This window comes from Notothenia coriiceps, unplaced genomic scaffold (assembly GCF_000735185.1).
Source record: "Notothenia coriiceps isolate Sejong01 unplaced genomic scaffold, NC01 NC01_scaffold00006120, whole genome shotgun sequence".
NCBI classification, from domain to species: Eukaryota; Metazoa; Chordata; class Actinopteri; order Perciformes; family Nototheniidae; genus Notothenia; species Notothenia coriiceps.
Window position 1 is genome coordinate 13,771 of NW_011338821.1, and position 23,051 is coordinate 36,821.

Here is a 23,051-nt window from a genome sequence, read left to right on the forward strand (position 1 = left end):
CCTGCAAGTTTCTGGGAGTTTGTTCCAGATATTTGGAGCATAATAACTGAACGCTGCTTTACCATGTTTAGTTCTGACTCTGGGGACAGAAAGCTGACCAGTCCCTGAAGACCTGAGAGACTTGGATGGTTCATAATTTAGCAGGAGATCAGAAATGTATTTTGCGCCTAAACCATTCAATGCTTTATAAACCAGCAGCAGTATTTTGAAATCTATTCTTTGACACACAGGAAGCCAGTGTAAAGACTTCAGAACAGGAGTGATGTGATCCACTTTCTTAGTGTTAGTGAGGACTCGAGCAGCGGTGTTCTGAATCAGCTGCAGCTTTCTAATATATTTTTTGTGAGACCTGTGAAGACACCATTACAGTAGTCCAGTCTACTGAAGATAAAAGCATGGACAAGTTTTTCCAAATCCTGCAGTGACATTAGTCTTTTAATCTTAGATATGTTCTTTAGGTGATAGTAGGCTGATTTAGTAACTGTTTTAATGTGACTGTTGAAACTCAGGTCAGAGTCCATGACTACACCTAGATTTTCTGGCTTTATCTGTTGTTTTGAACATAGCAGACTGAAGCTCAGTGCTTTTTTTTCTTCGTTCTGCCTTGGCTCCAAAAACCATTACCTCAGTTTTATCTTTGTTTAATTGGAGAAAGTTCTGACACATCCAGTCATTTATTTGTTCAATGCACTTACTCAGTGTTTGAATTGGAGCATAGTCTCTTGGTGAAATGGTTATGTAAATGTGTGTGTCATCCGCATAGCTATGGTAACTTATTTTGTTGTTTTTCATTATCTGAGCCAGTGGTAGCATGTATATGTAGTTAAAGAGAAGAGGCCCCAAGATGGAGCCTTGAGGTACCCCACATGTTATATTTGTCAACTCAGATGTGTATTTACCTATAGAAACAAAGTTGTTTCTGTCCTTTAAGTAGGATTCAAACCAATTTAGACCTGTTGATGAAAGTCCCGCCCGGTTTTCCAGTCGGTCTAGTAATATGTTGTGGTCAACAGTGTCAAACGCAGCACTGAGATCTAATAATACTAACACTGAAGTTCTGCTACTGTCTGTGTTTAAGTGGATGTCATTGAAGACCTTAACAAGAGCAGTCTCAGTGCTGTGGTTTGGACGAAATCCTGACTGGAACACATCCAAACTATAGAAGATATTTAAACACCACGCTCAGAGCTTTGTATGAATGAACAGCATGTTTGCGTTCACCTTTTTGAAGGGGTCAGATAAGAAACCCTGATGGTCATTTGGTTGGAGCTGACAAAGCCATACCTCTCTAAGGCGCACAGATGTGAGAAAGCTATTCATGGGCAGAAAGCATCTTCCTGATATTGTTCCAGCAGCGGTGTGGCGCTGAGCCTTTGTGCTGGAGGTGTGAGCGGGCTGCTGGTCAGTCGCTGCTCCGGGCTCAAGGCCGTTCACAGACTGTCTTCAAGGAGCTCATTGTCCTCTCCTGATCGGCCATAATCCTCAGAGTTCACGAAAAACTCCACCAACCTCTCAATGATCAAACACGGCCTTCTTTTTCTTTGGTAAAAATGTCTAATTCATTCAATTTCTTTCCTTCTTTTTTTCAGTTGTATGAATTGGACGATGACGAAAAGCGCAAAGAGTTTCTCGATGATCTTTTCAGCTTCATGCAGAAACGGGGTGAGTGGTTTCCACAGCAATAAGCTTCTTCTTTCAAAAATAATGTTCAGATGTGTACCTTTGCACTCTTTTCCTTATTATTACAATTATTACTTTTCAGTTGTCAGTACCTATTAACAGATACCAAAGCTCCCGATGATTTTTGAAGTTTTTACTTCTCAAAAAGTTGTTTGAGGTCTCTGAGATTGAGTTGAAAGCTGAATAAAAAGCAATGCACTGAAAAAATGCAAACATTGACTTTAATTAAAGGCATTATGGCCACAAATTTCACAAAACTGTATTTAGTTAGTGGAAAGCAATAATATTAAGTTGAACCTAATATTTGTATTCAAACTTAATATTATTGCTTTCAACTAACCTAATACAGTTACGGGAAATATATTGACGTAATACATTTGATAAAGTTAATCTTTCAATTTTTTCTGTGAAACTTTAATTTCATTTTTTTATCAAAACTCAATTCTGACAATTCCAGCTGATTATAGCAAGGTAACCTGGCATGATCAGCTTCTTCTTAGTGAAGGGCAACACCCTGTCTTCTTGTATTGGCCTCTTATGTGTGACGGTGTGTTTCCCAAAGTGAGCATTCAGCTGGCAGCCGCTAGTTTTGTAGGGGGGAAATAGATGCGTGTTAGGACCCTTCCATAACATAAGGAAGTTAACCACCCAGCAGAGAATAAAGGGCCCTACCACTTACAATGAAAGTCTATTTTAGGAGCCCAAGGCTGCCATGTTTTTGTTACTTTGAATTCCTTGTTCGGTACACAATGTCTGCAGATACATAATGTCCTCACCTCTCTTGCCCTTACTCATAATGCACAATGGACATGGCATTAAAACGCGGGACTTTTATTGTGGTTTATTTTCAATAAACAATAATTGCTAACCCTAATCGAGTTCACAACAGAAAATGGATTTGAATCAAAATGCATAGGGTAAACGTTATGTATTTTTATTATAGAAAGCTTAATGTAGAATGAGAATGTAAAAGCTATAATTAAAATCTTTATCCTTTGTGTTTTGAAAAGTCACCTCATTTGCACAACATTAATATTAGCTGGAATGCATTAAAGTTTAAAGATGTCTTTTAATGAGTTGAAATGATTTGTGTTAGGTGATATCTACACATGGATGACATGTGATTTCGGAACAGTTGTAGCGAACAAACTTGTTGGTATGCAGGGATCACCAACTACATTTATCCAAGGGCCAACATTTATCCAATAGACACTTTCGCGGGCCAGCGATTTTTATATAGCCCAGATTTTTGAAGTTGTTGACCGGGGGGGGGGGAGCATGCTCAGGTACTGCAGAGCGCATAAAGCTTTGCAGACTCTTCACGCTAACGAAGGATCACTCTAGGCTACGGTCCCACAGCTCCTGCCTCTCTGTTGGACTCTGTCGCAGCGGGACTACTGCTGCGGAGCGCATAAAGCAGACTCTTCACAACGAAGGAACACTTCTTGTTCAAGGCGGCGGATTCCACATGTCGAATCGGTGGGAAGTCGGCCAAAGGCTGTCGGTCAAATAAATCACTCTGATTGGCTGTTCAGCGAATCAGTGCATGAGAAGCGAAACGGAAGTGAGGGACCCAAACAAACCATTAAGAAGGCAAATCTGAGATTTCATTTAACTTTTGAATGACGAATACACACTACCACCGCCTGCTGGTAAGGAGAGTTATTGCCACTCACGCATGTGCGGTTCGTACGTGCTTCTTGGCCGTCGGCTGAAGTCTTTGCGGTGTGTTCCAGTGACACATGGCCAAGACGCAGAGATGCGAGGCGACACAACAGTCGGGGTCCGTCTGTATCAGGTTACATTACTTCTATATTGTGATACTAACAATTTCATTTAATGCGAATGTCAGAAGATTATATTCATTTTATATTTGTCTTTAAAACATCTGCTATATTGCCAGCTGCAGTTAACACGCTGGATGTTTGACACATTACTGTTTATGAAAATCCCAAAAAGCGAAGTCCGGTTTGAGTCCAGCTGTGCGGTGACAGCTGCAGAAAGCACACGTTTATGAAGTAATGATGTAGTTGGGTGGTCACTTGGGTTTAGAGACGGTATGGATTGTTGTTGGAGCGTTCAATTAGAGATTGATTTTGGACTTAGTGTAAAGAGACATTGTCAGTGCAGAGCAGATCAGCAGCAGCCTATCTCCACCTCTCGCCTCTGACAACTTTGACTGCTCAAATATCCCAATCAATGTTTCTTGAACACATCACTGTCATTCAGCAGAGACAAAGAGATGTCAGCCAGGCTGGCTCTCTGCGCAGAGATCCAGTGAAAAGTGTCAAAAATACAGCGCTCCTCTCACCCTGTGATTTATTGTCTGGATGAATCCGGACCACAGTCATACAGGAGGTTCGGGCTCTCCTCTGAGCTGGACTGCATTGTATGGCTTGTCAGAATTGAGCTTAAGATGCAAATGTAGTTTTTATTATTTTTTGGACATAGATTGCTCACAGTGCAGGTACAGTAGCAGTCACAACTAAACTTCCAATAAAACAAAATGCTGTCAGAGGCTATACTAGTATCTCACTGTGATGCCTTTATAAAGAATTCTGGAATTGTGATTTCCCGATGTTTAAAGAAGAAAATGACACAAGCCATCACTAAAGTCACTGGGTAAAACATATCTAAGCGGGTGGACTAAGTACCATGAAACCACATCCAAGTGACAAGTGCCCAGAGATATTATAGCCAAATACAAAATACGAACAATGATAGAAATACAAATAATGAAATGAATGAATAAATAACTGGCCTTTGGCTGTTTTGGATTGCGAGAAGTGACACTAGCAAGTCTTCAAACTTCCTCCAAAGAAAAAAAAAAATCATTTTTATAATGGCCTTCCAAAGTAACGCATTTGAGTGTTTTTTCATCTCACACTAGGTCAGCAGTGACATTATTTATTTATTTTTGTCAAAGGATCAATTAGTTGATCAACAGAAAACAACTCATCAACTTTTTTGATATTTGATTTATGTTTAATGGCAAAATGTGAGAAAATGCTGTTTATAGCCTCTGAAATATGGAGATTTCAGGTTACACTGGTGACATTTTCAGGTTACTCTCTCTTTGAAATCATAACACAGTGAATATCCCTAACTCTCTTTACTGAATGACACACATCTTCACCACTAGGAAGCAGGCAGCCCAGTTCATCAGCTGTAGGGCTTTGGAGCTCAGGCTCTTTATTCCTCCATGCACACTGTTCACACCTGGTGTAAGCAGAGCCCGCTCAAACAGACATTGCTAAGAACTGCTCCGACTGCAAGCAGAGCACTTCTGACCAAAATCATTTAATCATGGTTGCAAAAATTCAAACATCAGCATTATCCAGTGTGAGGACCTGCTGAGATTCAGTATTAGGACAACTAAATTCATCATAATTGCCATACTGTATACCTTTTGATAGATTTTTGAGAACACCCCCTGTCCACCAGATAATCCACACGAACACTAATTAGAAGTATTAGTATGAAAATATTTGGAATAAATTCAATTGTATGCAATGAATGTACTTCACATCTACCGTGCATATCGCCATTGTTGAAAAAAGTTTAAAGAGCCTGTGACAGCATCCCAACAACTGTTTTGCAATGAAATATTGGGCTACTAGTAATCTCGAACCGTCAGTTTAAAAAAGAAGGTGCGATACCGTTCCGATAAATATCAATAATTTCGAACATCGCGGGGAAATTCCATCGACTCATTTTGAAGTTTTGGGGGAAGCCGGAAGTGACGTCAATGCGGGAATGCTTCACTGTGCGGCGAGAGAGCCAAACACGGAACAAGTGTGTTGAACACACTTGTTCCGTGTTTGGCTCTCTCGCCGCACAGTGAAGCATTCCCGCATTGACGTCACTTCCGGCTTCCCCCAAAACTTCAAAATGAGTCGATGNTAAAGTGGGAAAAGTACTGCGGTGTGAAGGCGGCTATTGAGAGAGTAATGTCAAATGACAGTACAATTGACCAATCATATCTTCCCTCTAAATGGGTGGGCTTTATTTTCGCGGACTTTATGACAAGTTCCACCCGCTGTGAAGTTTATGCATGTGTATAAAGAGGTGCAGTGATGCGTCCTAAAACACGGAAGTGAGCTGCGCTCGGGTTCCCTCGACAAAAAAGCAATGGGATTTCTCCATAGGGTTTGGAAAATAGCTGGAAATAAGGTCTGTGGAAAACGAATCTGTTAGATAAATGCATGTTTTGTTCAGCCTGATAATATCCACATGTCTACCCTACTTTTATTATTTTCTAATCATAAACCTAATCGATAGATTTATGATCGATAGATTTATGATTAGCATAAGTTTGTTCACTTCAGTGATAGTGATGACTTCGTTGCGAAATTATTAACTGAGTCATTTTCAAGATTGAGTTACAATGATAAACTGGAGTGGCAAAGGATCAGCTGCATGACCCGCCATCAAGTGCTTCATCCAAAAGGAAAGGAGGATGGACTTTGTGTTTCAGTGATTTATCATCAAAGGTAGGCCTAGGTCATTTTCAATGTGGGCCGCCGTGCCGACTTCATTCATTTGTAATTGTTACTTGGCTGGGGCTGCCCTGTCATGATAGGTGTTTATATAAATGTTGTTGTTTTGTGTGGTAGAGGGTCGCTGTCATTGATGCGTTTTGCACCCCGGGCCGCTGATTTGATATTCCGCTGAAGTATACGCTCTGACGTAACTCTTCTTTTTTTCCTTTTTTTTCAGGGAAGGGGGGGGGGTCAAAGAGCCTAGGTATAAAAGTCACGGCTCGCCACTGCTCCACTGGGATATGTGTCCATGCTTAAATGTTGAAAAAGTTCTTTATTTGTCTCATACTGCCTGTGCTGCAGTAAAGGGAAAACCCCAAAAAGCAGGAATTGGCCTCTTTATCTACATCAATAATAAACAATGAATAATTGCAAAGGATGATCACACGCACCTCTGTTGTTGAGTTTGATGTTGAGGGGCAGCTGGGAGGCCATGGCCAGCAGGTTCTGCTGCAGAGCGTGCTGCACAATCCTCTGCTGCTCCTCCATAATCATCATCTTCTTCTCCGGCGGCTCCCCCCCCTCCAGCTTCTCTCGGAGCTGCTCCAGAGCCGCCGCCTGGACGGCCGCGGCTGCCTGGGCCTGGGCCGCCATGACTGCTACGTGGTGGCTGCTGTGAGACATGGGGAGACCCCCCCGGCCGGGCAGGTAGCCGGCCATCATGGGCTCCTCTGGAGAGAAGAAGAACAAGAAGGTTATATCTTATAGTCTGCAGGCCTGTGCATGTCACAAGTACCGTCGTGATATTTAAGATCTAGAAATGCACCATTATAATGCACCTGGGAGTATGTAATTGTGTTTTTATTTTATAATTAATTAACCTCGTAATCTGTGGCACAACCATTTCCTAGGTTTCAGATTTCTGGTAAGATTCTTGTAAAGGTTAATTTACTTTAAAACTGATATTGCTGGGCGTTCTATTCCATTAGTATTCAAATCAACTTTGCATTATTTATCATTTGATGCCCAGAATTCTTGCAGATTTTTAACAACATGCCAATGTTTTTGTATATATATGTTTTGTTCCCTATGGTGACAGAAAACTGCTCCCAGGCTCTGACACATGGCAGCCCTTTTGCTTTGACACCTCTCCATGCAAATGGTGCATAATGTGTATTTGGGCCGTAATGTGTCTTTGGGTTCTATTAGCACTGTATATATTTCCATCTTATGATGTTAAAAAAATCATTTTAAACTTTACGATTAAATTGTTCTTGGTGATTTAACATTTAGCCAGATCGTAGACGCCCCTGCAGGCTTTCTGTTTAAGCTTGAGTGCTTTGTGTTGTTAATGCTGGCTGGGGAACATAAAGCAACCAACAAAGGCTCACATGCTGCAGAAGGTGAGAAGAAGAACAACCCATCAGGAACACATGATGCTTGCACATTTTTCAGTTTGTTGATTGAAACAATGCATCCTATGTAATATGTGAACCCCAGCGTAACTACACTGATATCACTAAAAGAGCTGTCTGATGTCTCCATGGCACGCTACGCTGATTACTCAGAGGCTGTTTTCCTCGCGGAGCTGTAATCAAAGCGCTCCTGTGCTCTTCGTGGGGCATTAGTGTGTCTCGGAAAACGCTGATATGAGGAAGTCCTGCAAGATGTTTCCTCTTTGGGGGGAATTGTGACACATATTCCTGACATGTGAACACACTGAATTCTTCTTATGTAGCCGGGGAATCATGCGACTCTTTCTCAAATAGATGTTGTGATCCCTAAAACACATCACGTGAAAGCTTTTGTTTGACAAAGTGTTCATACGGAGGAAATTAATCATCCTTCGGGGTGACAGAAATAAATATTTATTTGGGTGTCCTGCATCATGCCTAGATTATTTTTATCATTATTATTTCATCACACCAACTTCATGCTTTTGTGCCAGATTTCTCTTTGTAAAAAGTACACTGCACAATGCCTGCTGAAGGGTTGGTTTGCACATAATGCTTTAAGTATCCAGCTATTAGTTATCTAACAATGCCATGGTACATTCAGTTTAATGCATATTTACACATTATTATCCCCTTACTCGGTATAACTCTGCGTTACAATATTTATTTTTAATAGACCTGGCTTTTTTATGGTTAAGATACTTTCAATTAAATGTAACACTTCTTGCATCCTCTTATTGAATCCTGAACTAATTATTCAAAGGAAAAGCCCACCAGGACAATAAGCCCCCTTAGCAATATGACCATACATGGAAAAATATTTGCACAGGAAGTTTGGTTTGGTAGTTAGTGATGAGCTCTCCTAAGGTAGAACCAGCTGCAGTACATGAAAGAAAGACGTGGTGGGAGAGATACTCCTTCTGGAGGAAACACAGGCCTTTGAGGACCAGCCAACATGGAGGAAGTGTTGAGTTTGCGTCTTTTTTTTTAAACGTTCAATATTTGATTGTTTCATGAATTTAAACCTTGTGTGGTACCTTTCTTGATCACAGGCACCTGGGAGATATGGCCAGAGTTGTGCATGGGCATGGAGAGGTGGGACATGTGCATCTTTGGTGAGGACAGGAGGGTAGGGGTGCCCACAGGAGAGTAGTTGAAGAGGGCCGAGCCGTAGCTCTGCCGCCGGCCCTCCCTCCGGTTGCTGTCGATGGCTGCCTGGAGCTCACCGGGGGAGCTGAGCCCCCGCTTCTCGCATTCATACGGGTAGAGGTACTTCATATACCTGCAGGGAAGGAGAAAGGGCAATCATTTACTCTGTCACATGTTGTCACTCACTCTTTCATCAATCCATACGTGCAGGGTTGGAGAGACATTGAAAAAACCGTCCCACAATGAAACCATGACACTTCAAAGTACACACTGTAACTGTTGAATCGTTTGCAGGGTTTACCTGAAAATGCTTTCATTTCCAGTTTTAGTTTTTTTTTACAAATAAAACATAATAAACAAATCACCCAATGCCATCACCCTTTAATCACAGAGGGGTTAACATGCATGTTAGTAACAGCCTGTTTTCTCCATTTATCAGATTACTTAAAACGTGTCAATGTCAATTTGAAAATGTTTTCCTTCCTAATCCCAGCGAGTTTCCACCCAACATGTTCACACCTAACTGGGTTGATCATCAGCTTCTTACGACTAAAGACTGCAGACAGGAGTAGAGAGGGAGGATGAAAGAAGGAAGCACTTTACAGAGAAATCTGTCCTCCAATTTAAAATGATCTCAAATATGACTCAAACGAGAACCTGTAGAGTTAGTTCAGTTCCACAGCTGGACGACTGAATATCTGTTGACTTCAGAAACATTTGTGCTGGGAGGAAAAGCTTTGTGTGTTTGACCTCCTGTCAGTTTGCGCTGCAACACACACACACACACACACACACACACACACACACACACACACACACACACACACACACACACACACACACACACACACACACACACACACACACACACACGCGCGCGGAAAGACACAACGTCCTCTATCACCAACAGTTTAAATCAGTTACCCATCATGCCAAATGAAGTGTGATTAGTGATGTGCTGCATCATGTATTCTTCATCTTAAGTAAGCAGCACCCAAACAACTGAAACATTGACCTCAATTAAATGTATCATATCAACAAATGTCCTATTACTGTATTAGTTAGTTGGAAGCAATAATATACATTTTAACAATAATACCTTAAATAATAATTTGATATAATATGTTTACTAAATTGTTGCTCTTTCCACCTTATATATCTCTCAGCTCACTGTGTGTAACTATGCCTCCTAAAACCAACACAGAGACCAGATTCATAAAAGCATCCTGCACCAAGGACGATGCATGCTCAGGCAAAACCCCTACATCTTTACCTTATGTAATTATAGCAATTATCTAGCGTTTAAATCATTGTAAGTGACAACTCCTCACAGGGTCTACAGAGTTGATTCTGCCCTGAAGGCAGACATACCAAAAACCTCCTGAGGGCAATCAATGCAATACAATTCAGGGTTATTTCTTTTGTACTAGAAAGGTATCAAATATTTCATTAAATACTTTTTTTTTTAAAATAACACTTTCCTTTGATGATTGTGTGGTGAGGAATAAAGTGCAAACGCAGTGTAATCTAAGAACACGGAGGCTCCAGATTAAAGGCCGAGCCCTCTAAAGACTATAATTAGCATGAATCACAGCGAGGTAGAGACCACACATGCACTCTGCTGCAGGAAGTGAACATAACTGTGCCTTTCACCTGTCTGGGCACGTAGAATCAAATAAGCCTTTGATAGGCATTTCAAGAACAAATAAATAGTACTGACCCGAAAATCATCATTAAAGGGGCCATCCTGCTCATGTTCAGCTTCATATCAGTGTGCTGTGTCTCCATGCTGCATGTTCAAACAGCTCTTTATCTCTCTCATACTGCTTGTTAGCTAGCCGTGTGATTGGTCAACAACTTAGAGATTTCCCACCCCTTAGCCTATCACGAACAATGTGATGGCAATACAAGCACGAGTGTTACATAGTGATGTCATTATGTTCAGGAAAGAAACAAAGGAGTTGAGTGTGTAAGAGAAACTCAGGGACTTGAGCCTCTGCAGAGCATTTACATGCACCAAAACCTTTATAACACACTACAGGGAAGAGAACACACCAACAAGCAAAATAGGGCTCTTTAAACAATATCAAAGCAGAGAATGTGAGTCATGTTGGACACACACAGTGTCAGTGCAGGAGCTCATACTCACTGTGTTCTCAGAGTGAAAGCTGCACTGGTGATGGAGGTAGGGAGGTTAAGGCCTTTGGTGATCTCACGCCATATTTTCTTATTGATGACTTCCACTAAGCCGCCTTTTTCTGTGACGAGCTTGTAGAGCATGTAGAGATCCAACACCTGCTTGGCCATGATAGGAATGCGATTCACTGGAGTCCCTGCAGAAAGCAAACACAATATCCACAATCAATTCCATTCACTTCGGTTCCTCCGATCAATGGGCTTATGCACCTTCTTATAAGGCCAATTGATCTGGAGCCAGTCACATTTCTGGCAGCTCTGTTAACACCAAGAAATATAACTTTCACAAAAAGTTTCTAATATCTTATATACGCATCCACTGGAAATCCTTTATTGATTATGCATGCTTCATTTCAACAGGAATGATCTCTTGAGGAAACATTGAACATGTGCAGCTATAACCTCACTTAATGATGCAGAGCAACAATCTTAAAAGGGACACAAGCTCCCAATGCTCACAGTAAATATACTGTATTTATATATAACAGACTACATATCAAACATTAAATAAAGGGCAAAAGGTTAAAGGAATAACAACAGCACCACAGATGAATGAGTCTGTTAAAGCCTGTTTAAAACTCACAAAAACAATCTGTAGAAAACGGAAGGTAATCTTCTATTAATGACGGCCAACCTGTCCCCTTATTAGCAGAAAAAAGAGGCGCAGACAATAATTAGTATTTGCAATTTAATGTGAGGCAATAAAGAGCGAACGGCCGGCTCTTTGTGAACATTCCAAAGTGGTTGACCCTGAGATAATTAACCTGCATTTTGCTGATAGAGTTCCATTGTGCCCATCGGATTTACCATAATAGCAATCAATAGCGGCAGAAATATAGTGCAAACAACAGCAGTGGGGCCTTTACAGTGAGGGGGGAGGAGAGCTCTGAAGTATCGTCTAAGGTGGTAAAACCACATCAATTAAGGCCAGTAATTACGGCTTCGTTTCGCGGTGCTGGCATTTGAACGAATGAGACACTATTAAAACAAAAGATTGATGTTCCTCTTCTCTCACGAGACAATACCGGCAGTAAATCTGAAGCTGCACTGCCTCCACATCGCTCTTTGGAGAAGAAAGTGCCGGAGAGGCTTGATTGAGACAAAAAAGGACTTCAGCAGGTTACAGTATGGATGATCCTTCATAACATGAGGCGTATGAGTTTGTCTGGAAAAAGGAAACAGTACTCAAACGGACAAATCTAATCTTCATGATCAAAAAAAGGAAGGCACATGTTGATAAAATAGCAAATAAATGCACATCCAAGGCTAAAATATATACAAATATGTAGCAGCATTATAAAAGTAATAGAGGCAGCAGCTAGTTAACATACAATAATGTGTTTCCTTTACCAGAAACGCGCTTCACTTTCAAAAACTACAAATATAAAAACACAAATGTGGCAAAACACATGCAAAAGAAAAAATATCTTCACCAAATTGAAATCAAATGTGCAGCGTTCACTAAAAGCAGAGCATAAACAAAACGCTGCAAGTAAAAAACCCATCATAACTGTTAGTGATTTCTCAGTATAGTGAAATGACTATGTAAGCTACGTTAGCTAGCTAGCTTAACCCTTAGATGCACGAGGGACTGGACCCCACACTCTTCCATAAGTGGGTCAAAAAGGACCCGTATTAGAACAATATGTGTTTTTATGCCATTTTTGTCATTTTGGTTAAGAAAAATCACTATATATATCACCATTATATTTTGGTTCACACTAGAAATATTTTATATTTAATTTTTCACTATTTATAATTTTAGACATTTTTTTTACATTTTGAAAAAAAAACGAAATTCCATAGAAAATGCATGCGGGTCATTTTTGACCCACTTATGGAAGCTTGGGGTAGTAATACAAAAACTACAATTTCTTAAAATTTAAATTTAAAATTTGAATGGCATGATATCCAAAACATGTTTTTTGAGGAATATGAAATGATAAAAAAAATGTAATTACAAAGATACTCCAAGAAAACCACCTCACCGGGTCCAAAAAGACCCACTTATGCATCTAAGGGTTAAAGCAGATCTGCAATAATATCGGAAGGAATCATGTAATCACATTGTTAAAGTAAGACAATAAAACGTACATTTTAGGTTAGTTCAAGTGACAGTGACAGTAACACGTTTGCACTCATGAGACTACTTACGTTATGGAAATGATTGCAGTCTTTGTATCACAACAGTAAATTATATTTTGACAATAAAGGAAGTCATTAAAACCAAAGGTTAACTTCATGAATGCATGAATTGTGAATAACAAATATATTTGTCGTGTTTCTGTGTCAAATGGGTGGTTGCTAATGTGGTATGAAAACACAATTGTAGTTCTCATAGGGTCTGTATGAAGTGTGATAATTGTCAGGGAGAATTGACAGTAAAATGACACAATACAAAACCAAAGCAGCAGTATATCGTCCGGTCCACCGCCCTCTTGATCTTTATTACCGCTGATTATAATGTGCATCCATGCTTATCTATAAAACTATTATTTTGTTGAAGACACAATAGCCAACCAAACAAGGATTGAGGTAATAAATAAAAGCTCAGCCTTTGTCTGACAGAATGTGAGGAGAGACAAGCCTCTTAAAACAAGAGTTATGTGCTTTCAATACCCAGGGTGATGTATTTGTCTCTCTGATTCGCTGAAAGAGATATCAGGAATAAAAGAGTGAGGATGGAGGCCTTTTGTCAGCACAAACTATCTCATCAGGTCATGTATCATTATTACAATGAGCAATGGTGGACAAGGTGGGAGAAATCCACTTTCAGAGTCTAACAGTGGTCTTCACTTAATCCCTCAGCTGCAGAGACAGAGGAGTTTGTAATTGGAACAATGTGGAGCATCAGGGCTCTAGTAGTGCAGTAATCATCTTTATGCTTGGCTTCATCGCTGATGCGCTCACTTTGCACCCCAAGCCGATAATGGGATGAGAATTTCTCCTCCTCATTGACTTTGCTCTTTTAACCCATGAAATGAACGATTAATGCAGCGTCACAGGGGAAACCAACTGTTTATCTAGCTCTGCTCAAGCGCCGAAATGAAGACGAGGAGGAGGGGGAGCACACAACCTGTCACACATCACCATTTTTCAACACAATTCATACAAAAATCCAAGCAATAATAGACTTGAGTATTGTCTGTGTGTCAGAGGTACCTCGTATGAAGTCAAACAGATTGTGGTAAAGCAGATATATTTACCATATTACCCAGCATGCTAACATTTGTCAATTAGCATAAACACTAACAAGGTAAAGCTGAGACTGATGTTTGCAGCTAAATGGCAATAAAGCTAATTCAATGTTCCACTTGAATAAAGCACATTAAGGATATTTAACACAATTGTTCTTATAGTGCTCATACATATTGAGATGAACTGAAGGACAATAGTGACTGTCATGCTTGTAAGCCGTTTTGTCCAATACAACTATTTGCTTTAAGGTTAAACTGAGCAGAACAATAATAAGATTTTAATTAGTATAATATAATGTTGAACTGTAGTTGACTAAAAAGACTAAAGCTACCATAAATACAGTCACGTGAAATGTGTTGACATAATACATTTCATTAAAATCAACGGTTCACTTTTTTCAGTGTGGCCAATAATAGAACAGCTTGTACAGGCTGGGTATTTCATTATTACCTCCCTTCATTCTAATGGATTCAACCTTGAGTCCTTCAAGAAAAAAGAGCTAACTGCTAGCTTGTCAGAAAAGATGCTTCTTTAGCCTTCTGTTTGTGTGTTCAGAGTCAATTGCTTTCAGGATCTTACGTATCTGTTTAAGAGGATTACCAATATGAAAGCAAAACAACAACTTGGTATGGCTCGTTAAATCACACGGCCAACAAAAACAAGGAATTAAGCAGCGTAACTCAGAGTATTATCGCCGGTGTCAAACTGTGTGGGAAATAGCATATTTTGTCAATAATTTACTTAAATAAACACTTATTATGACAGAACATGAGCACAGGCCTTAGCTTAGTTTCCCCTGCACTGAAAAACTGAAACGTTGACTTTAATTAAAGGTATCATGTCAGCAAATTCCACATAACTGTATTAGGTTAGTTGAAAGCAATGATATTAAGTTGAACCTAATATTTGATTTAAACTTGATATTATTGCTTTCATTTAACCTAATACAGATATGTGAAATCTATTGACATAATACATTCAATTAAAGTCAACGGTTCAGTTTTTTCAGTGTGCCCACTCTGAGAAGACTGCACTAAACAGAGAAAAACATCAAAGAAAGAAAGGCGACTCAAAGGTGAGGCAAAGTAAGGAGGAATATTTAGTGTCACAGCGATCGAACACTTAGCCATTTTTTACAGTAACTCTCAAGTAGCCTTTTCTTTTCCACATAGTATTCTTAAGCAATTAGGTGGGGGACAAAAGTTGACTTATTTGAGAAAAGTGCTGATCTTCAGAGATAATAATCAATTAATACCCACAGCCCAGGGCAACAGTAAATCACCGTGGGTATTTATCAACACACAAAGGAGGCCCTCACAGCCATTGTCTGCTCCTCTTTTGATGGAATCTCTCCGTGAGGATCCCATGTCTCTGCTTCACACTGAACCACCACCACCACCACAAATGTGTTCTGAACATCTGCTGCATGATTCAAGCGATAAAGGTCCCTCCGACAAGATATAAGTTAAATACTGCGCTATCACAGAGGGAATGAAACAGAAAGTTAGACACTCCTCTGGCAGCTTTATTTTCTTAGATATGATACCACTTCATCTTTATCCCAAACTTTAATTTTTATACCAGGAAACTCATTGGCTTTCTTGTCATACAAGGCAACAGGAGTCAAGATCAAGCATCCATACATGACTGAATACAGTACATGTAACTGATAGTGATAACACTGCATTTAAATAATGACTTTGATAGAGAAACTCAATTGATGTAGAAAGTCAGACCTCATATCAGGTCTAGTGCAGTGATGATGTATCTCTGGCTGAAGGGCAAACTATGTAAACCCACTACACTAAAAAAACTGAAACATTGACTTTAATTAAATGTATTATGTCTCCATTTCACATAACTGTATTAGGTTAGTTGAAAGCAACAATGTGAAGTTTAAATACTAAATATTAGGTTCAACTTAATATTATTGATTTCAAAAGTTATGTGAAATCTGTTGACATCAGACATTTCATTAAAGTCAACGTTTCAGTTTTTCAGTGTACAGTAAAAAACAAGTGCTAAACAGGATATGTATATCGTTCATTACTTAATCCCTTCATAGTTCAAATATTAGCAGCACAAACAGCTCCTTCAGTAACTGGATACTGGACACAGCCTGTCAGCAGACTCCGTCCGTCCCGGTGGGTTAGAGAACACTGCACGCGTTAGTCTGAAAACGTTACTGTCTTTATAATAAGTCTGACCATCGTTGGTATACAAGAGAAATAGTGGTGACAAGATGACGAGAACATTAGGAGGACCGGCGTGTGCTAGACAGACAATCATTTACTCACCATTGACTCTGTTTCGGTTTGTAAAATCAATTAACAAACAAACAATATTAAAATCCATGTGAACATTTGACTGCAGCCTATGTGTGAGGACTTAATGGCTGAATATAATTAAAGGCAGGAAATAAATCAATGAAGAGCAGTCGGCCATGTTTTCTTTTAAGGTGTAATAGATGTGCACCAGCATCTTCAGCCCCTCTATAGTCAAACTGAAGGGGTGCTCTCCTGAGTCAGGACTGCAGAGAGTTTCTAAAGTGCCAGTGTGTGGTGGTACGTCCATTTAACAGCAGACATTCAATATCATATACATAATGATGCTTTATAGGGTGTAATCACCTGAACCCTGGAATGGACACACTTAACGCGACACAATGTGTTGTCGCGGAAACAACCGATCCTGACCGACACACTGCATTATTAAACATTATAAAACGTATGCAATAACTTGCCCAAGTGCTTATATGCTTTTAACGTTATGCTTATAACTATCCAAATGATCAAATTAAGTTTCACAGTGTTGAGTAATGTGGCGTTTCTTAAAGAGCCTGTTACACGAGTTTCCCCCATCATCCAAACCCATCAATTTGAGTAAATATTGTCCCCTTGAAAACTGTTACTGAACTGATTTTGGATATTTGTACTTTGATAACCATTAATCTGCCTTTCAATGTTGACCATATTCTGGATTTTCTCGAGGATTCTTCAAATCCCGCCAAATGATGTGTGACGTCATTGCGGGCCAAGCGCTCCAGCTGCAACGTTCAGGATCCCAGCATCTGCATGTAAACGCACGATGGCGCACACAGCAGCAAGCTCAGACAATGATGACAGTTTAATTTTGAACGTGTCTGAGAGCTCATATGAGGCTGAAGGATCGGTTTATGTTGTATCTATTAGAAGTTTAGGAATTAGGTGCGTCAATATGGGCGATCATACGGTCATGTAGCCAGTGGTTGACTGGGACTAAAAATCAGCCCGGGACTCTCGACCGGCCCACTTCGGTACCGCTAGTAAATTGTCAACGGGGGGAGTGGGGGATGTGATAGTGACTTATCCGACCGGCCCACTTCGGTACCGGCCCATCGGGATTCGTCCCGATGGCCAGTCCGCCACTGCACCCAGCCCACGTAAACTGTCAACAGGGGGAGCCTCGCTGCGGGGAAACGGTGGACCTAGTGTACCGATCGGAGTCGGAATAATAATAATAATAATATTCCATGCATTTTATCCATTAATATCCCCAACATTGTGGAAAAAAAAACATATATAATCCATGTTGGTGTACTACAACTACAAAAAGCATCGGTTTGTTTTCTCATCAGGAAATGCAGACCGGCTCAAACAAACGATTTTTAAATCATCCTCCTCACGATCATTTAATGTATCATATGTTCGCCGAATTGACATGAAAGCACTAATAAATGTAGTTTCATCCACTTGAGTTTACAACTACAAAAATAATCGATTTGTTTTTATATCACATCCGACGGGAGGAAATTCAGCAGCTCTCAATACCGATTTTTAATCCTAATTTAATCATCATCTTCACCAACATCATTTATGTTTATCTTCACCAAATTGACATGAAAGCACTGACAAATATGAATATACTGTAGTCAACTTCATTAAAACGTTATTAACGTGCCTAAACTCAGTAATTCACCATTTCTACGCATGACAACACACTTGTTCCGTGTTTGGCTCTCTCGCCGCACAGTGAAGCATTCCCGCATTGACGTCACTTCCGGCTTCCCCGACTTCAAAATGAGTCGAAGGAATTTTCCCGCGATGTTCGAAATTATTGATATTTATCGGAACTGTATCGCTTTTTCTTTTTTAATCTGACGGTTCGAGATTACTAGTAGCCCACTATTTCATTGCACAACAGTTGTTGGGTTCGTGTCACAGGCTCTTTAAGTTGTGGGTTGCTTTCAAGCCTCACAAGTGTTTCACATACAGCAAAAGCATTCAACAACTTCTGCTTTAATTCCAGTCCACACAAGGACTCTTGCATGAAGGTGCACAATGAGTTCTTCCCATGANTGTCTCGTTGAGTTACTAACGCTGGCCCTCTATGAATTTACAGCAGGACCACCAATCAGCTCCTGTCTTCACAGTAACTCACAGAGACGGCTAAAGGAGCTTCTTTCATTTAACCCTTCACATTCAAACAGAAACTGAACAGGCAGATTCAAAGGATTTATTTCTTTGGAAATGTTATTTTAAATACAATTAAATCAAGTTATTTTGGTAAAACTAATGAAAAATATAACTAAAGAAATATTGGAAAAACAAATATTTTAAAGAAAAACATTTTTTATGTTTTCAAATATATATTTTTACAATATCTTAGGCCCTCAGAGAGGGCCTAGAGGGCCCTGACGGCTCGCCACTGCAGTAGAGACACAAAATACAAATATGAAACTGAAAATGAGCTGAATATGTCCTCTTGAAATTACAATTGCAGTTATTTTTACATTTAATTTTGAAGTGAACATTTTTGGTATAAAACAAATTCACATGAAATATTACAGGGCCATGACCTCTGCACCTTATCATTATTAGTAATTATAGTGAAATTGTCTGCATGGCTTCCGCAATGAAGTGTAAAATGGCTGGCAGGCATTATATCGGAGGCTTAAGAAATGTTCAGGTTACAACTCAGTAGACTACTGTTGCCCTTTGGAGGGAACACAGGGATTTTAGCCTTAGCCGACCATTTACATATACAAAACCCCAAAAAGCAGAATAAGGCCCCTTTAAAGTTGTCTTTTTACTATTAATTGTTACATGTTTATGATATACCCATTTTGTATTTTCTGAACCATTCAACATGTGTAATCCTAATTTGAATGCATCATTTAGCATCAGGTGTTTTAATGCTGAGGTGGTGAGCTGCCTCTTATCAGACCTAAATGACAGTCTGCCCCTGTGGGCGGTTTCCAAAACAGCTAATGGCGTGCCAGAGGGATCCAGCTGTGGACCACTAATGTGCACATAGTTCATCATATAACATGTGTAATTTAACGCTCAGCCCCATAGATGTGATGAAGAAATAGTTCTTGTTGACCACAGGGAGAAGACAGCGTGTCATGAGTAAAAATGCTGCAGCCAGCGCGGCTCCTGACAAGCCATAAGTCACATATGACTTAATGATAGAGGCTAAAGGAAGAATAAGCGGCCTATCTGCTCAAGTGTGATATCATTTCTGTCTGCATCACTGCCTCTCTCGTATTAGTCATAATAGCGGGCTTTGCACTTGATACGTGATGGAAAAATGAGTGAGAATCTTTCCCAGGTTAATTCCCACGCTGGTCGTCTGGCTCTGGCCCTCACATATAAACACTGTCATTTAAAGATTACATCCAAACACTATTATTTGTCTCCACCCAGTTGCACTTAGACAGATAAATGTGTGTTTACAGATGGTTTGATATCACAGCAGCCTTGCTTAAGACCTTTGTTATTTCAGAAACAGTCACATTTATTCAGAAGTTTACACACTGTGTGCTGCAATAGGACTCATCTATAAGTGACATGTACAAATGGCTGTAACATCTTTTGACAGGTCTTTCTCCCAAGAACTCTTTAATAAAGCTCTCCTTATCCTGTCACTCTCTGAGTTATCACCAATACTCCAGCGAGCGCTCCTCTTGCTTCTTCTGTTCCTTTTCTAAATGCTCATATTGAGTTTTTCTCTCTCTCGTTCTCTGCTCCTCTCTTGACAGATGATAGACAAGAGACCGCATTGAACCTGTCTACCAACGGCATTAGCAGCATCAACATGTCAATAGAAATAAATGGAGTTGTCTACACAGGTAAATAGAGGGGCCGTTTGCTGATGTAATTGCAGGCAGGAAATTCAATAAGTTATAGCAGCACCCTGGTGCTTAGTCCTCTACGCAATTTGATGTCTTTGCTATAAAATCCATCGTAATGAAGTGGCAGTCCAATAGAGTTAAAAAAGTTAAATATCTCAAAATTGGGCCTGTGGAGTTCAGGTCGATGGGGCTTATTGTCTTATGTTCCTACCTGTGTGTGTGTGTGTGTGTGTGTGTGTGTGTGTGTGTGTGTGTGTGTGTGTGTGTGTGTGTGTGTGTGTGTGTGTGTGTGCGTGCGTGCGTGCGTGCGTGCGTGCGTGCGTGCGTGCGTGCGTGCGTGCGTGCGTGCGTGTTTGTGTGCGTGTGTGTGTGCGCACATGTTTCAGCTAATCATTGATTTTATGTATTTTATTATTATTATTATTATTATTATTATGTATGTATATATATATATATATATATAAAAACTGTAGCCTGAGACAAGTAGTTTTCATTTTAACATTTAACCAAATTAGTTTATAGTTGTGTTTTTTTTAATTATTATTCGGTTTCCCTAATTTCGAACAACTTCACCTACTTAGTCATGTTAGGTAAAGCTAATTTTAAGTAATTTGAATGTTGTCTATGCACAGCATACAACAATAAGTATTGTACTTTAATTACTATTTAGCAGAGGTTGGGACTCGAATCACATGACTTGACTCGAGTCAGACTCAAGTCGCATATTTTTGGACTCGAGACTTGCTTGACTTGGTATTCATGACTTGAGAGTTAACTTAAAGTGGACCTATCATGCTATATTTGAATAATATAGTGTAGGACCATACCTATATAAGGCATATTCATACTTTTTATTTTTCAAAATACCAAACAGATCATGCATTTTAGCCATTCCTCATTTTGCTCAATTTAACACTGTCTTTTCATGGGCTGATTCTGTGAGAACAGCACCATCTACAGGCCTGGCATATGTACTACAGCGTCTCCAGCACTTTCGAACGGCAATGTCCGTGGCTGTCTCCTCCTGATTGGTGGAGTTGGCCCAATAGCCGTAGCGCCACTTCTGTGACATCATAGAAGTGTTCAAATCTGGATCAGTCTGTATCAGATCCGTTGCAGCCCTTTTTAAGAGATTTGGGTATGAAGGAAAATAGAGAGAGTTGTGTTTTCTGACACTTGGTGAGTTCCCTGGAACACCGGGTACATATATTCATGAAAAAATAAAAAATGCACAAAAGCGCATTTTGCATGATAGGTCACCTTTAAGCTAGAGACAGATGACTTGAAAGGACTTGACTTTTTAAAATTAAATATTTGCGTTTGTTTTTGTATTGAGATATTACGTTTAGTTTTTTCTAAATGTGATTGGGTGATTATAGCGCCATGCGCGCAAACCTGGCAACCCACTAGAAGGCAGGAGTCTCAGTTAACATGGCAGCGGCTAGCGTTACTCCAAAAATAGTGAAGTTTGGATTCAAGGATTATGTTGTCGATGACGGTAATAAGAAGAGAACAGCGGTATGCAGGGTCTACAGCATAAAGATCAGCGACACGACCACCACAACATCCAACTTCATTCGTCACTACAAAAAAACCCATAGAGAAAGGTGCGTGAATGTGTTGTGTTAGCTATAAAGCTAACGTTAAGTTTAAGCTACGTTAGACTTGGTTTCAAATCGATTAAGCATTGCAAAGAGAAGTAAAAACGGTAAATGAACACTAGAACCGCCAAGGGATTAATTTCTACTAACGGCCCGTCCACACAGCGGCGTGCGTTGAACGCTTCACCATTCACTTTGAATGGGGTGACGTCACTTTTCGCCGAACTGCATCTTGGGAAGCGACGCGGAGCGTTGCTGGCGTGGCTCGCTGCAAAAGTTGAGCAATGTTCAATTTTTGACGCCTCAGCAGAAGCGTCAACCAATCGAATCATATGCCAGTACAAGCTCTAGCCAAACAAATCGCTGCTTGTGTGTCAGGGGCGGGAGATTCATGTGATTGGTTGTTGGTCGAGCCGGCAAGCTTCAACGCACGCCGCTGTGTGGACGGGACGTAACCCTGATACTGACGGGCTATCAGGAGAGAGAGAGAGAGGAAAAGAGATGCCTCGTTTATTTCCCCTGTGTTATTATCAGAAATTACTGGAAACTTTTGAATAATGTAGTTAATAAACGAGGCATCTCTTTTCCTCTCTCTCTCTCTCCTGATAGCCCGTCNGAGCGCTCTACAAGCCTCCGCTGACTAAGAGGGGTGGGGACCTCCAGTGGAGGATTCTCCACGCTGCGGTAGCTGTAAATGCGTTTGTTTCAGTTATCAACCCTACAGTGTGTGACGCCTGTCCTTTCTGTGTACAGAGGGAAAACATTTTTCATTGTTTTACGGAATGTGGTCGACTCGTTTGTCTTTTTCAGTTACTCACTCAGATGTTGATTTTGTTTAATGTGGTTTTTTCTAAGACAATGTTCATTTTGGGTTGTAGGTAGGCTACAGTCAGAAGCAAAAGTGCAAAAGTCAGCTTTTCAATTTTTTGTTGGGGCAGGCTAAAATGGCCAGCAGGAGGAATAAAGTTGCGGAATCGTTGGATACCGATGCAGTTCCGATTTTCAAGCGGACTGTTAAAGCAAGACTGAAAGCGGACTACGGTTACTTTTGCTTAACAAAAAATGTGGGAGAATTTGAGGCCATGTGGTGCCTTAAAAATGCTTTGTGTTCTGTGGAGAATGAGGATCTTATTTTCAGTCGTTGTCTGAACTGACAATGTGTTTTTTAAATTGTCAT

At 40.2% G+C, this 23,051-nt stretch overlaps 1 protein-coding gene across 1 annotated transcript in view; it reads right to left on the minus strand.

The window, feature by feature from the left end:
- The window catches only part of LOC104943502 (AT-rich interactive domain-containing protein 3A-like), a gene marked incomplete at both ends in the record, with an annotated part of 34,499 nt that overhangs the window by 892 nt on the left and 10,556 nt on the right, over positions 1-23,051 (minus strand). The window contains 3 exons of the mRNA XM_010768942.1: positions 6,610-6,892; positions 8,653-8,897; positions 10,914-11,097. Coding sequence (XP_010767244.1) covers positions 6,610-6,892; positions 8,653-8,897; positions 10,914-11,097 — 712 coding nt within the window. The remainder of the gene's footprint in view (positions 1-6,609; positions 6,893-8,652; positions 8,898-10,913; positions 11,098-23,051) is intronic.